Source organism: Protomyctophum bolini (assembly GCF_963924005.1).
Source record: "Protomyctophum bolini genome assembly, chromosome: 12".
Classification (NCBI taxonomy): Eukaryota; Metazoa; Chordata; class Actinopteri; order Myctophiformes; family Myctophidae; genus Protomyctophum; species Protomyctophum bolini.
Window position 1 is genome coordinate 3,061,250 of NC_137873.1, and position 13,335 is coordinate 3,074,584.

Genomic DNA, 13,335 nt, shown 5'->3' on the forward strand with positions numbered 1-13,335 from the left:
TTTAATGAAATCAAAGTGCAGTCTTGTCTGTCACATGCAAAAGCAAAGACGTTTCTGTGATTTCTTTTACAGTCTATGTGTGGCTACCAAGGTGGGGGCCCAACATGTGCGTTCCTCGGCCGCGCGCAGACAGCATTACATTCACAAAAACCCACCCAATGATAGAACCGTAGAACTTTGTTAACTGCATTTCTTAACGACGATTAAACGATTAACTATTAACATCCCTAGGGTGAGTAATATTAAAAAATATTAGTTGATTCTAAAATACTAAAATTACACACTGTTACTCAATCTGTAGGGACGCAAGGATATAAAAAAAATAACTTTTGTAACCATGTTCAGAATTAAGTAGATCTCAGATTTCACCCAAACCTTTGACCCTTCTATTTTTAACATTAATCAGACAGAGAAGACAAACCTCTTCATAAAAATCTGCCATTTAAAAGACAGTCAGAGTAATGGATTATTCTTTGACCTTCCTCTGTGTCTCCCTCTGTCCTTACAGGTTTGAGCCTCGCCTATTTTCTTGGGCTTCCCCCTTGTTGGATTAAAATCAGAGTCACTGCTATGCCCTTCACTCTCAACGTCAAATTCAGAGTGACTGCTATGCTCTTCACCCTCAGAGTTCTTTGGTCTTCCTTTAGATATCCAGGTGGTCTTTCTCATTTTCTTGCTTGCCCTCTTCTCTACCGCATCTGCTGAGTCACTGTTGCCCTGGCCTTCCTCATTTGCATCACCGTCGCATAACTTCCTCTTCAACTGGTCATCTGAGGTGATCACTGCCCTACTCATCGAGTTTCCTTTAGCGGTGAACGTATTGTTCCATTTCTTTGTAGCCCCCTTCTCTTCGTCATCATCCTCCTCAGAGTTGCACATGTCATTATTTCGCTCAGCCTCCTCCTCATTAAGGCCACTGTTCTCCATTTCAGTCGTGTCATCTAATTCAGCCGTAGACTCATTCTTCTTTGTTTTCTTCGTCTGCACGTCCATCCCTGGGTCAGGGACGTGTCCATGGTAACGCTTGCTGTGACTCTTCAGGCTAACATTGTGATTAAAGCTCTTATCACAGTGCTGACACTGATAGGGTCTTTCTCCTGTGTGGACACGCATGTGGGATTTGAGGTGGCCTGACTGGTTGAAGGAACGTTGACAAACCATACATACATACTGCTTTTCTCCCGTGTGCACAACTGAATGCCTCAGCATTTTATGTTTGCAATCAAACCTCCTGTTGCATGTGTGACAAACGAAAATGACGGGCCCTGCTCTGTGGCTCTTCTGTATGTGTTCACGGCGCTCAGGGAAGGTCTTGAACGTCTCTGGACAGTCCGAACAAGAATAGGGTTTCAATGCCGGCGGATGGCTGCACTCATGTTTAATTTTGTCTGGCTTTGTTTTGAAGGCTGCAAGGCAGAACCTGCACACATATTTCCAGCTTTCCTTATGGATCCTGTTGTGATTTTTTAGATCACGCTCAGCGGCAAATCTCTTACCACACAGATTACAAAAACAAGGCTTGATTTTGTGCTCACATGTGTGAGGCTTCAGATCTTTGAACAACATTCCACATTCGGGACAGAGTTTTCTGAGCTTTCGGCCAACTGCGCCACCCTTGTCAAAGTTCTCATCACTATTGCTGAAGCTCTGAGTGTCACCCCAGGGCACAGTCTGGAAAGATAAAGAAGAGGTGATCAGTAACGTGTGCGGTAGCAAAACATCTCAACATGGCTAGTTTGATAGTGAGCCGACTTGGAAAAAAGCAGACAAAAAAAATGAAAGGCCCTATTCCCACATCTGCATATCTGTGATACACCTCCAATGGAAGGTGGAGGACGGACGCACAAGCATAAATCGCAAGGACGCTGCTTCTCTCCCACTCCGAATTAACCCATTTAGGCCTGACCTCAGAATTAAAAAAAAAAATTCTAAATCCTCCAGTTTTCTGAAATAAATATTTTCACGATTTTTCAAAAATAGCAGACCTACAAGCTCATGAGCTTGTAGATCTGCTATTTTTCGAAAGCTAAATTATAACATAATGTTTAAAACACCAAAAGGGGTTCCCGCCCAAATGAATGTATTGATTGATTGATTTTAGTGATACTACAAGAGCACAGAGCTGCTTTCCGACATAATAGTCAGCCATCACGATTGCCATTGCGGTCCTCAACAAAAACACGACAAAACAACACAAAAGCAATACATACTGTATACACAAAAGCAAATAAGCAATACACAACTATACAGACAGATATCAATACACTACAAAACGTCATGAGCTCTCTAAAATAATATGCAGTCAATGCATTTTCTGGTGACATCAAGCAAACATCCCACTTGAATAAAGTGCATATGTGCATCCATCCACCCTACAATATACCAATGAAATTCACATTTTATCATGTAAAGTGCAGTGCCTACAGTAAGTAGCTGATCTCACTGGCCGCTCACAGGCCCACTGCTTGTTCACGTGGGAGTCAAAAGAAATCACTCTGGCGGAAAAAGGGTGCCCACATGCGTATTCTCAAAGAAATACAATCTATACAGTTTGACCAGACCTCCCTGTATGGTCGGGATTGGCGAGAACAGTTGTGTGCAATAAAGCGTGTGGGACGAGTGTGCGGACGGCTTCTTGTTGGGTTCCATGAGTAAGAGACCAAAAGCCCTGCTTAGACCCCCACCGTCCCCAGGAGAATTTTCCACTGGACTCTGGGCCGTTTGCAGTATAGTATGCGCGGTGCAGAATATTACACACAATGTGCATTCAAGTACAGAATTGTTGCACAATAGGCAGCGTGGAGGGTGGCTACTAGGAGCCTGTCAGACAGTCGCTGACTGTTAAGTGGAGCAGGAAGCTGATAGGCTAATGAGCTGCCAACGATATATTTTATTTGTATTAACATTTATTTATACAGGTGAAAATCCACCTGAGATAATTTTACGAGGGTGCCCTGTTCAAAAAACTGACGTTGAATACGAGCTTTGCTGGAAAACTGTTTTGTACGTGAATATATTATCAACATGTTTGCACTAGCTGATGGTCAGACAGGAGTGACTCTTTGACTGGGATCCAAATCCCATATAGCTTGCACCCGGTTGGCTGCCCTATAGGTTGAATTGATTGGGAAGCATTTTGAATCCAGAATAATTTCGTGTTGACCATCGATTTTTAATCGAATAGTGACCCCAAGAATCAAAAAGGAAACCGGTTATTATTTTTGTCCATGGAATCTATCTTGGAATATGAACTTTAAGGAAGAACTTTAAAGAATCGACACCACTGAAGGCGCTCTGTAAAATGAACCCATTCTGAACTGCAGCTAACCTAGTGCAAAATGAACAGCGTTTTCTGGTACTGTATCGTATCATCTATTTCTCGCTTCAAATGATTTCAAGAACATTCTTGAGAAGTTGAGAGCAATGTTTAGCTGTAAATGACTGTGTGTTTGTTGACATGGCTGTCACGTTGGATACGGCATAAAATGCAAGCAGCACAGCAACCAGCAGGTGCTCTGAGGCTTTAATTAGACAGCGGTCTGTTATAGAGCGGAGCAGTCATTATCAAGAAATAACACGCCACTGAATTCAGCGATTGACCAATAAGAATAGGAAAAAAACTGTGAAAACGGCCTACCTGTTGTGGTGGTCGTTCTTCTCTCACTGAGGTGCCGTTTATACCGCGGTGCTCCAGAGGACCCCCAACCCCGTCTGAGCTGTTCTCGCCCTCATCCCCCGGCCTCTTCCCTCCTCCTCCTTCAACCCAAGAGTCCTTTTCCTTCTCTTCGCTCTCGCTGTCGGTCGTTTCATCAGGCGTCCAGTCACGGTCTGAACTGTGATCTCCACCTCCTCCTTCATCGGAGGAGTCAATTCCTTCGTCGGGCGAGTCGTTTTCTTCATCAGACGAGACGTTCTCTTCGTCACTAAAGCCAATTATTTCGGTGATGGCGGCGTCGGAACTCTCCGGATCGTTGGGGTCACCCGAGGCCACTGCCTGTGATGGTTGAAAAGCAGGTGATCTGATAAACCTCCACCGCCATTAGAATTAGAATGCATCTCTAGTTGTGTTACATCCTCTGTTTTAGATACTAGTGAAAGTATTACCCGCTGGGGCTTTCCTGGTATGCAGCAGTCCACAGTAGTATTAGTAAAGTATTACCTGCTGGGGCTTTCCTGGTATGCAGCAGTCCACAGTAGTATTAGTAAAGTATTACCTGCTGGGGCTTTCCTGGTATGCAGCAGTCCACAGTAGTATTAGTAAAGTATTACCTGCTGGGGCTTTCCTGGTATGCAGGAGTCCACAGTAGCGAATGAATCCATCCTGGAAAACCTGAAAAACATGACAAATGTTAGACTAGTTTTCCTGCACTCAAAAATACGAGGACAATTCGAGAAATAGATTAATATAATGTTTATCGTCCTTTATTTATCTCAGAGGGGAGAAACTGGTCGACTAGGCAAAAAACTATTATGTGTAAATGAAATAATAATAATAAAATAAATCATATTTGTACATTTAAAAACTGTGTACATTGGTGACTATAACTATAGCTGATGTTGAGGACTACAGAAACAGGAGGAACCCCCCCCCCCCCAAAAAAAAATAACCTTTTTTTCCCCTTATCAACTAGCACCAACGAGGTCAACTAGTGGATTTACTAGTCGACTAGTTGAATAGTCTAGTTGCTTAAAGCCCTACTGTCGAACTGTACGAAGTACGAACCACAGCACCAATCACCGTCAAATGTCTTGTGCCGTTGTGCACACTGCCAGTACGTCAAGGAAGTACCTTTATCACTTGTCTGGCCTTTTGGCTGTTGCATCAGGCTGAAAACCTTGCCAAAGTATGGAGCCATACATCATGCTCAAAGTGTGTCCAGAAGCATATGGTCAATGTAGGTACTACTACTCAAAGAGTAAGTGCCTGCCATTACCAAGTACCTAGCCAATCCATTCACTTTAAAAAGATAGTTCACCCCACAATGACTATTTCTATTGATTACTCACCCCATGGAGCCTTGAATCCATGGAGATCAATGTATGACTTATCTCTGGTAGGAGTCTGCTCTCCATTGAGTTTCCTACGCTGGTCATCAACTTATTGGCTTAGGAACAAAAAATAAAATAATCTCCATGTATTCAAGGCTTCATGGGTTGAGTAATTGATAGAAAAGAAGACCATGACAGAAATAGATTACAATAAACTAACAAAGTAGTTTAGTTTTAGCTCATTTTAGATGCTATGGAGAATGGACAACATACAGCCACTAGATGTCGCACTAGATCTGGAACTCCAAAAGCATTGGTGGGCCACCCATCATGCCGTTAAGTGGTCATTTTAATGATCAATCAATCGTTCCAGCTTGGATGGAAACAACATTGAGACAAAATGCAATGCTATTTTTCACGTCCCACAAGTAGAGAATCGCTGCACTAGCCCATTTTGGGCGGGAACCCCTTTTGGAACGACTGACATAGAAACATAGCTTAAGGATGTAAGGATGTAGAAGACATTTTTAGGATCTGATCTCAGGACAAAATGGGCTGGATTAGCACTAGACAATAATTAGTTATACCTTTCCTCCAGGCTGTCCGACGCCGAGAGAGTTTCTTCGTCACTGCTCCGTGGCCGATGATGCTCCCTTCAAACAACAAGCAGATACATTGTAAAATAATGATATATGGAGATAGGAGGTTTCTGTGTGACAATGGGCGATATGTTCTACCTGGAATTCAGTCAGACCTTAGTGTATTAGAGCATGTCCCCTCTCCCCCTCCTTCATCGTGATAGTACTTTTCTTCAGCAGGGAAGTATTTTTCTTCGTCTGGTGCGATATTTTCTTCAGCAGGTGCGATGTCTCTTGTTTCTTCTTTGATGGCGATGGCCGTATCAGAACTGTCTAGATCGTTGGTGCAGCTGTGTGTGTCACCTGCAGTCACTGCCTGTGACAGTCAGAAAGCAGATTAACTGATAACCTCCACTGTCATTGCGATGCATCTCTAGTTGTGTAACTTGTGTTACATCCTTAACCCATTTTGACCTGAGATCAGATTATAAAAATTTCTTCTACATCCTGACATGTCAGTCGTTCTTCGATTTTTCAAAAATATATTTCAATAGCTAAAGCATAACATAATGCTAACACCAAAAGGGGTTCCCGCCCAAAATGGGTTAATAATAATAATCTTTATTGCCCCGAAGGATATTCGTCTTCACAGTCTGTTCAAACACCCCACATTTTAGATACTAGTAAAAGTATTACCTGCTGGGGCTTTCCTTGTATGTGGGAGTCCACACTCACAGTACCGATCAATTCCATCATGGAACACCTGAAAAACATTGAGAATGTTAGACTAGTTTATTTTTTATTTTTTTTACAAATGTGTCACTCTGGTCTCACAAACCACAGCACCAATCAGTGTGCCTTTTTCACACGTTTCATTCTTATTCTTATTTTAATTTTATAATGTAAGTCAAAGGCCTTGCCCAAATATGGAGACATATTTTCATAGATGACAGTAGTGTAATGGTGATTTTTGTTTTATCCTTTTTTGGTGTGATGGCATTTTAATGATATAAGCATGCGCACAGAACAGCTGATAGATAGCCAGTGTATGAGAGTTTTAGACACACAAACACAAAAGTAGACTTATACTAATCAGACAACTTCTTTACTGCACTGCAGTAGCGAAACTAAAAAGTTTGCTTTTGACAAATCTCTTCTTCTTCGATGGAGGAGGAGGCATTTCCTTTCATACTGTGTATGGGGACGTTCAGATAAACAGTTAAACCTGTAAAGTAGCCATTTGAGTTGGGTACTTTACTTGGTGCATCTTGAATCTAGGGGGACACGCCGTGGTACCCCGTGCAACGAGCATGACCCCACTGGATGACAGACGTCACAGACTGGCCACATGAAGACCAAGATCCACATGGGAGCCATGCCATTATTATTATTGCTTTTACACTATTAAACAAAACTCACTGAAAACAAAACTCAAACTAGGTCCAAATGCAGTCAACTAGGTACTCAAGCATTACAGTAAGTACGTGCCATTACCAAGTATCCAATAAATTACCTTGGTCAAGACAACTTTATTATCGTAATATAGCCATTTTTAAACACAAGCAAAGGCATGATTTATCCAAAGTGCTTAACAGCAAATAAAACAAAGCAATATAGACAAACAGAAAAACATTGCAATAAACTAACAAAAATAAGTAATAAGAGTAATACTAGTCATAGGTGGTGGTAGCAAAACAATGTGTGTGCTTACACAAACCCAAAAACAGGTGTGTTTGGAGGAACATGCAACTATGGGAATCACACAGGTGAATGCAATCAAGATTCATATCCATATGGCATCTAATGATATGTCCTCATTATTACTGTGGGTCTAAAAGTATAAAAAGCACATTATTCCCATTTATTGGTATCATTTTCGAAGCTTTTGAAGAAGAAACACTGTATGTTTTTCTATTAAATGTTGTATTATCAATAAAGTCTTAAAGTAATATTTCACTTTCAAATAAAATAAACATAAAAATATATAAAAGAATAATGAAAAAAGCAATCACAGCCATCACGTTTTCATTTATTTTATATATATTTTATATATATATGTATACCTTTCCTCCAGGCTTTCCGAGGCGGAGAGAGTTTCTTCATCACTGCTCCGTGGCTGATATGGCACCCTTCAAACAACAAGTCGCTACATTAGTAAAATCATTGTTTTAATTCACCTAAACATTCTTTGGCAATTTGCTAGACTCCTTCTTTGACTCAGTGTCTGGATGAGATTCTATCAGTAATACGGTTTATAGCACTAACCGGTCTGGTGAAAGCATATACTGTAACATGTTTAAATGTGAATTTAAATGAGCTAGGATTATATCGTCTCTGTCGAGTAGAAACCTCATATTTCCAAAACTGTTACTTTTCATGATTCAAATTAAAATGTAGCTGAAGTAGAAAATGAGCTTGCGGATCTGCTACTTTTGATGCTTTGTTGGGCATTTGGGGTGCTTTTGCATTTGCATTATGGAGATAAGAGGTTTCTGCGCGATGACGATATGTTTTACCTGGAATTCAGTCAGACCTTAGTGTATTAGAGCATGTCCCCTCTCCCCCTCCTTCATCAAGAGAGTACTTTTCTTCATCAGGGAAGTATATTTCTTCAACGGGGAAGTATTTCTCTTCATCTGGTGAGATATTTTCTTCACCACTAAAACCAATCATTTTGATGGCGATGGCCGTATCAGAACTGTCTAGATCATTGGTGCAGCTGTGTGTGTCACCTGCAGTCACTGCCTGTAACCGTCAGAAAGCAGATCAACTGACATTACTGTCATTACAACAATGCATCTCTAGTTGTGTTACATCCTCTGTTCCACATTTTAGATACTAGTAAAAGTATTACCTGCTGGGGCTTTCCTTGTATGTGGGAGTCCACAGTACGGATCAATTCCACCCTGGAACACCTGAAAAACATTGAGAATGTTAGACTAGTTATTATTATTATATATATTTTTTAATTGTTTTACAAATGGGGCCGAGTACAGTATGTCTGCCCAATCTCTTTCTCTCACTCACACACACCCCCCTCCATTTTTGAGTTTTTCGGAAAGAACTTCTCAACGCCATTGCAGGCTCAAGCCGTCTGTGAAAGCACCTAACTCCACTGCGTGCCACAGGGCTGCTGCAGTCACTCGCGGAGTAGAAGATGAACACACTGCTCTCGCTAGTTCACTGAAACGGCAACTCTGTCTCCGCGAATCACTCTTTGCAGAAGTTATTGTAATATTTAAAGTTCTACTTATTATTGTAGGCCTATATAAGCAGTGTCGTGAAACACCGGGGCATTCGTTCACGCGTTGCAATGCATTGTGTGAGCTTGGAGATCCACTGTCATCTGTTCTTATCGATGACGGAGAAAAACTCCTATCTCCACTTGAGCTGGATTCTGGGTAAAGTGGTGATAATATAATGACATGGAAGTAACTGACAATAGAAATTAGAAGGTATGCGCGTGACATCATCATCAAACTCGGAAGTTATGCAGGAATGCCTACTGAGTGGCAAAAAACTACTTTCTGGCCGTGACAACCCATGCATCAGAACAGAAAAGTCCTATCTGATTGTATTAAACAACGTTAAACAATGTTGCTTTGCCACTCGATGTGCCATTCACTTTAAGCATGCGCATACCCTCTATATACAAAGTCAGAATACCAACTTTGATGGGGCAGTTTTAAAAATAAGGTTTTACAGAGTTTCTTCACCACTGCTCCGTGGCCGATCTTGCACCCTTCAAACAACAAGTCGCTAAAAGAAAAAATAATAATACACATAAACATCCCAAGCTGCTTCTTTGACAAATGCAGACAGCTATCATATTGTGAACACTCACCGGTCTGGTAGTGGACCAGAAGCCAAGCTGGGTTTGGAGGTCGATGGGCCAGTCAGATCATACCTAAGGGTATCAGGACGGTAACATAATAAGCATGTCATTAGTGCCTGGAGGTTGCACACTACACAATTTAAAAATCTTAACGCCAAAGGAACCCCGGTCCGTGTTGCGTCGCGTTGCGTTCGGACAGCGGCATTGACAATGGCTACGTTTACATGAAGGGTGATCATTCCGAATAAATACTTCCGAATAAAATACATCCGATGTAATGTTTTTTGCCGCGAGTTTACATGGGAAATGGTCATTCCGAATGAGTGTTTATATGGAGAAGTGATAGAAGACATGATACATGTTAATTCACGTGAAACTACGCCATCTGTTGGACACATAAAATATAGGCAGTTCAGGAGGCTGCTGGTTGGATAGGGGCGGCGCGGGCATATATGTTTAGTGTTTACCGTCTTTTTTTCCCCACCCGCTGCGGCTCCGCTTCTCCGCTGGGATTGGGAAGGTGATCATCTCGTTTTTATTTGTACTACTACTTTGTATCTACAGCACGGCCAGGGCACGCAACGCAACACTGATGATTATTATTGTATCGGGTCGCTCGTTATTTTTGAGAGAGAGAGAGAGAGAGAGACCGTTGAACACACACACACACACACACACACACACACAGATCAGGGGTATCTCATCTGCTGCTGCTCCACGTTTCTTTTGTGGATTTCGGATCTGAAAAAAGGAACGAAATAACGCGCTCTATGTGCAAACTCCTCGGCGCCGACGGCGCGCCTTGGATATGAGCGCCTTAAGTTGGAGCATGCTCAGAAAGACCAGAATGAATTTACATCCGAAGCAGTGTATACATGAGTCAAATTTCCTTTCAATCGCATTGAACATTTGAACATCGGAGTAATCCGGCCAGTGACATCGGAATGGTTTTTAGATCGCATCGAGCGTTTTCATTCGGATGTAAGTTTTTGTAGGTGTTTACATAACAACGTTTAATAGGATTGAACTTCTATTCGGAATGAAAAGGGGATTTAACTGCTCATGTAAACGTAGCCATTGTCAAGTTGACATCCGATATGCTCCGGTACCATCCTAAAGTAGTAAAGGAGTGCAGCAGTTGCTCTGGGGCTTTGATTAGGCAGCGGTCAGCATTCAACCAAGCCGTGTAATAAATACATTTAATTATACAATGCAATTACATTTAATCATATTTTATCTATTTTATATTGAATGGCTGCATGTGTTCGGTGTCAAAAAATTAACCAGGGCAAATTTTGGGGTTGGGCGCCGTCATCGAACGCAGCGCAAGGCAACGTAACGTCGGCAGTGGAGCACCCTTCATCGGTTAAAAAGGTTACATTCCCTGCGTTGACGAGACGCCGACGGACCCCCGATGGCTGCAGTGGCCATTGGGCTCCACTGCAGTTGTACAGTATATAGCAAAAGATGCTGAAATCCTTTTCTTTTTCACTGCTGATTTCTTGTGCCAGCTCATAGGTATGTACACTAGTATAAAGGGCAAAGGCCTAGGTGATTTGGTATTTATTTCGAAGGTGCCGAGGATCCCGATTCCAGACTGAAATGGTTAATACAATGACTAAATATAATTCAAACAACCAATGACTTTATGTGCATTTATGTCGGCATGTTGATCCGACGAGATGGTGTCAGTGTAGTTATAGCAAACCTTAGCTTACCAATCAAGAAGGAAGGTGGCCACCTCTGAATGTTTCTTCAGCCGTCGAGTCTCCATCAGCGCGCTCCAACGGTGAAACGCTGATCCAATGTTCACCCTCGTCATGGCCCTCCTTTTCTCAGCAAGCACTGTCAGCACTGTTGGCAACTTACTGGGGTAAACAAAACATTCATTTTGGACTTTGGTTTTGTTTTTGTGGGTTTGTACTTTTATGCCACACCTTTCTAAAAGCACCGTGGATATATTTTGTATATAACTAGAGCAGTAGGAATGGGAAACTAAAATCTTTATCTGCCTGTCCAGTGTCCACACTCCACAGGTCTGACCCACACTGCCCAGGGCACCAGTCTAGTGTACCATACCGTAACATACTGTACCGTGCTGTACCATACTGTATTGTACCTTACTGTAGCATGATGTGCAGTATTGTAGTGTAATTTGTTTCTGTGTGTGTGTGTGTGTGTGTGCGCGCGCGCGCGCGGGGGGTTGTGTAGTGAAAAGGGGACTGGTCAGTGATTGTGGAAATGGTGATGTAATTTGCATCACAGCGAAAGGTTGCGCAATAACAGGCACGCAAAAGCAATATTTATTTTGTACAGTAAATATGGCAGTTGCAGGACTGCAATGTAGTTCATTAGAAGTCCTGTGTGGCATGCAGTTTTTTTTTTTGCACACATGGAGAGATGTGTGCTGGTGCGGTAGGAGAAGCCAAACTGATAAACGGCCATGTGCTTGTGTACCCCCTTTCCATTGGGGTAGAAGGATGCGTTTAGTAAAATCCCTCAACTTTTCTACAAGATTCTCATGGATCACATTCTCTTGGTATGAATGCCAACATAAACAGTGGAACAAATCCAGGAAAGCACCCATAGTTGTATAGTGGTTGATAGAGGGGAAAAATGCAAAACATCATATATAATATTATATATTAACATTTAGTTAAAAGTTAAAGTTACCTAGTTCGCCTTGTTTCACTATTTTACTGCATTTCTCTCGTCTAAATGAACAAAGATATGACAATACAATTTAAAATTAATATACAAACCCTAATCTAAACACTTTAATAAAACAGAATAACCTACATTATAATCAACAATCTCAGCCTTTAAAACACTGACTGACTCATCTTCAAAGTGCATAAAAGGAATGGGACAATCCCTAATATAAACACTTTAATAAAACAGAATAACCTACATAATTATAATCAACAATCTCAGCCTTTAAAACACTGACTGACTCATCTTCAACGTGCATAAAAGGAATGGGACAATTCCTTTCACTTTTTAAGGTGGATCGATATTTGATTATCATTAATCACTAATACTTGTATTGGGATCACAGATTATATATAGTCTGTACTACTAGGGATATTGATATCTGCATCTTGGACACACCCATCCTGCTCCCAGGCATACTTTCCCACAGCTAAGCTATGGATTTATTATGTTATGTCAAATTAGATGACAATAGGTAATAGCTGACACCAAGTTGTTGATGTTGTGATTTTATGGCTGTGTGTGAAATGCATGCAATAACATAGCCCCTCTCGGAACCCTACAAAAAGCTTTTATGAAATTTGGATTTCTACAAAATGTCAGAAACGTCAGTACCATTTGGGTTCTGCTTGTGGGGCTAGCAAAAACATAACATGATGGCACAGCCATTCCAAGGTATACTGTCGTAGGAGCGTGAGGCTACATTAGTTAGGCTATAATGACCCCGACATTTTTGCAGGGTGAATAACCTGAGCTAGACCTACCTGTCCAACAGAAAAAAGCCCAAGTGCTCGTCGCTCCTCATATCCAGCCTGGTCTTCATAGCACGCCAGCGGCTGAACGCCATGCCCAGATTCACTCTCGATTTAGAACGAGCTGCGTCTAACTCTCTTTTCCTTAGTGTAGTTTTTCTCTTCGTCTTGGTGCCTGACATTGTTCCGGCGGCGTTTTCGTCGATGCACAGCATCCTGTGGCTACACTTTTGAACTACGTACAATAAATAAAATGTCAGACTGCGTGCGTCTGTGTTGTGACTGTCTGAGCAATGTCAACAATGCTGAGATGATGGGGAGGAGCAGGTGGGGCGGGGCCTATACTCTAAGGGCGGGGCCATGTAAGCAGTGGTTTGGAAACTTATTTTCTTCTTTTTTCCTCTGTACACTGACAAGTGCAATGCTGCCCTCCACAGGCGATGGGTTTACTATTTTACCATACACTTTC

General features: G+C 41.8%; 1 protein-coding gene across 1 annotated transcript; it reads right to left on the reverse strand.

The window, feature by feature from the left end:
• Nucleotides 1-290: 290 nt before the first annotated feature.
• On the reverse strand, nt 291-13,126 carry LOC308325408 (uncharacterized protein; the record flags this gene model as incomplete). Its single annotated transcript, XM_080777895.1, has 12 exons — nt 12,879-13,126; nt 9,412-9,474; nt 8,422-8,482; nt 8,101-8,312; nt 7,631-7,696; nt 6,264-6,330; nt 5,744-5,943; nt 5,577-5,642; nt 4,270-4,330; nt 3,638-3,994; nt 507-1,671; nt 291-295 (listed from the first exon to the last, which is right to left on the reverse strand). Exons 1-12 carry the CDS (start codon nt 13,079-13,081, stop codon nt 291-293), a joined length of 2,526 nt encoding a protein of 841 aa, XP_080634021.1. The 5' UTR covers nt 13,082-13,126.
• Nucleotides 13,127-13,335: the final 209 nt, after the last annotated feature.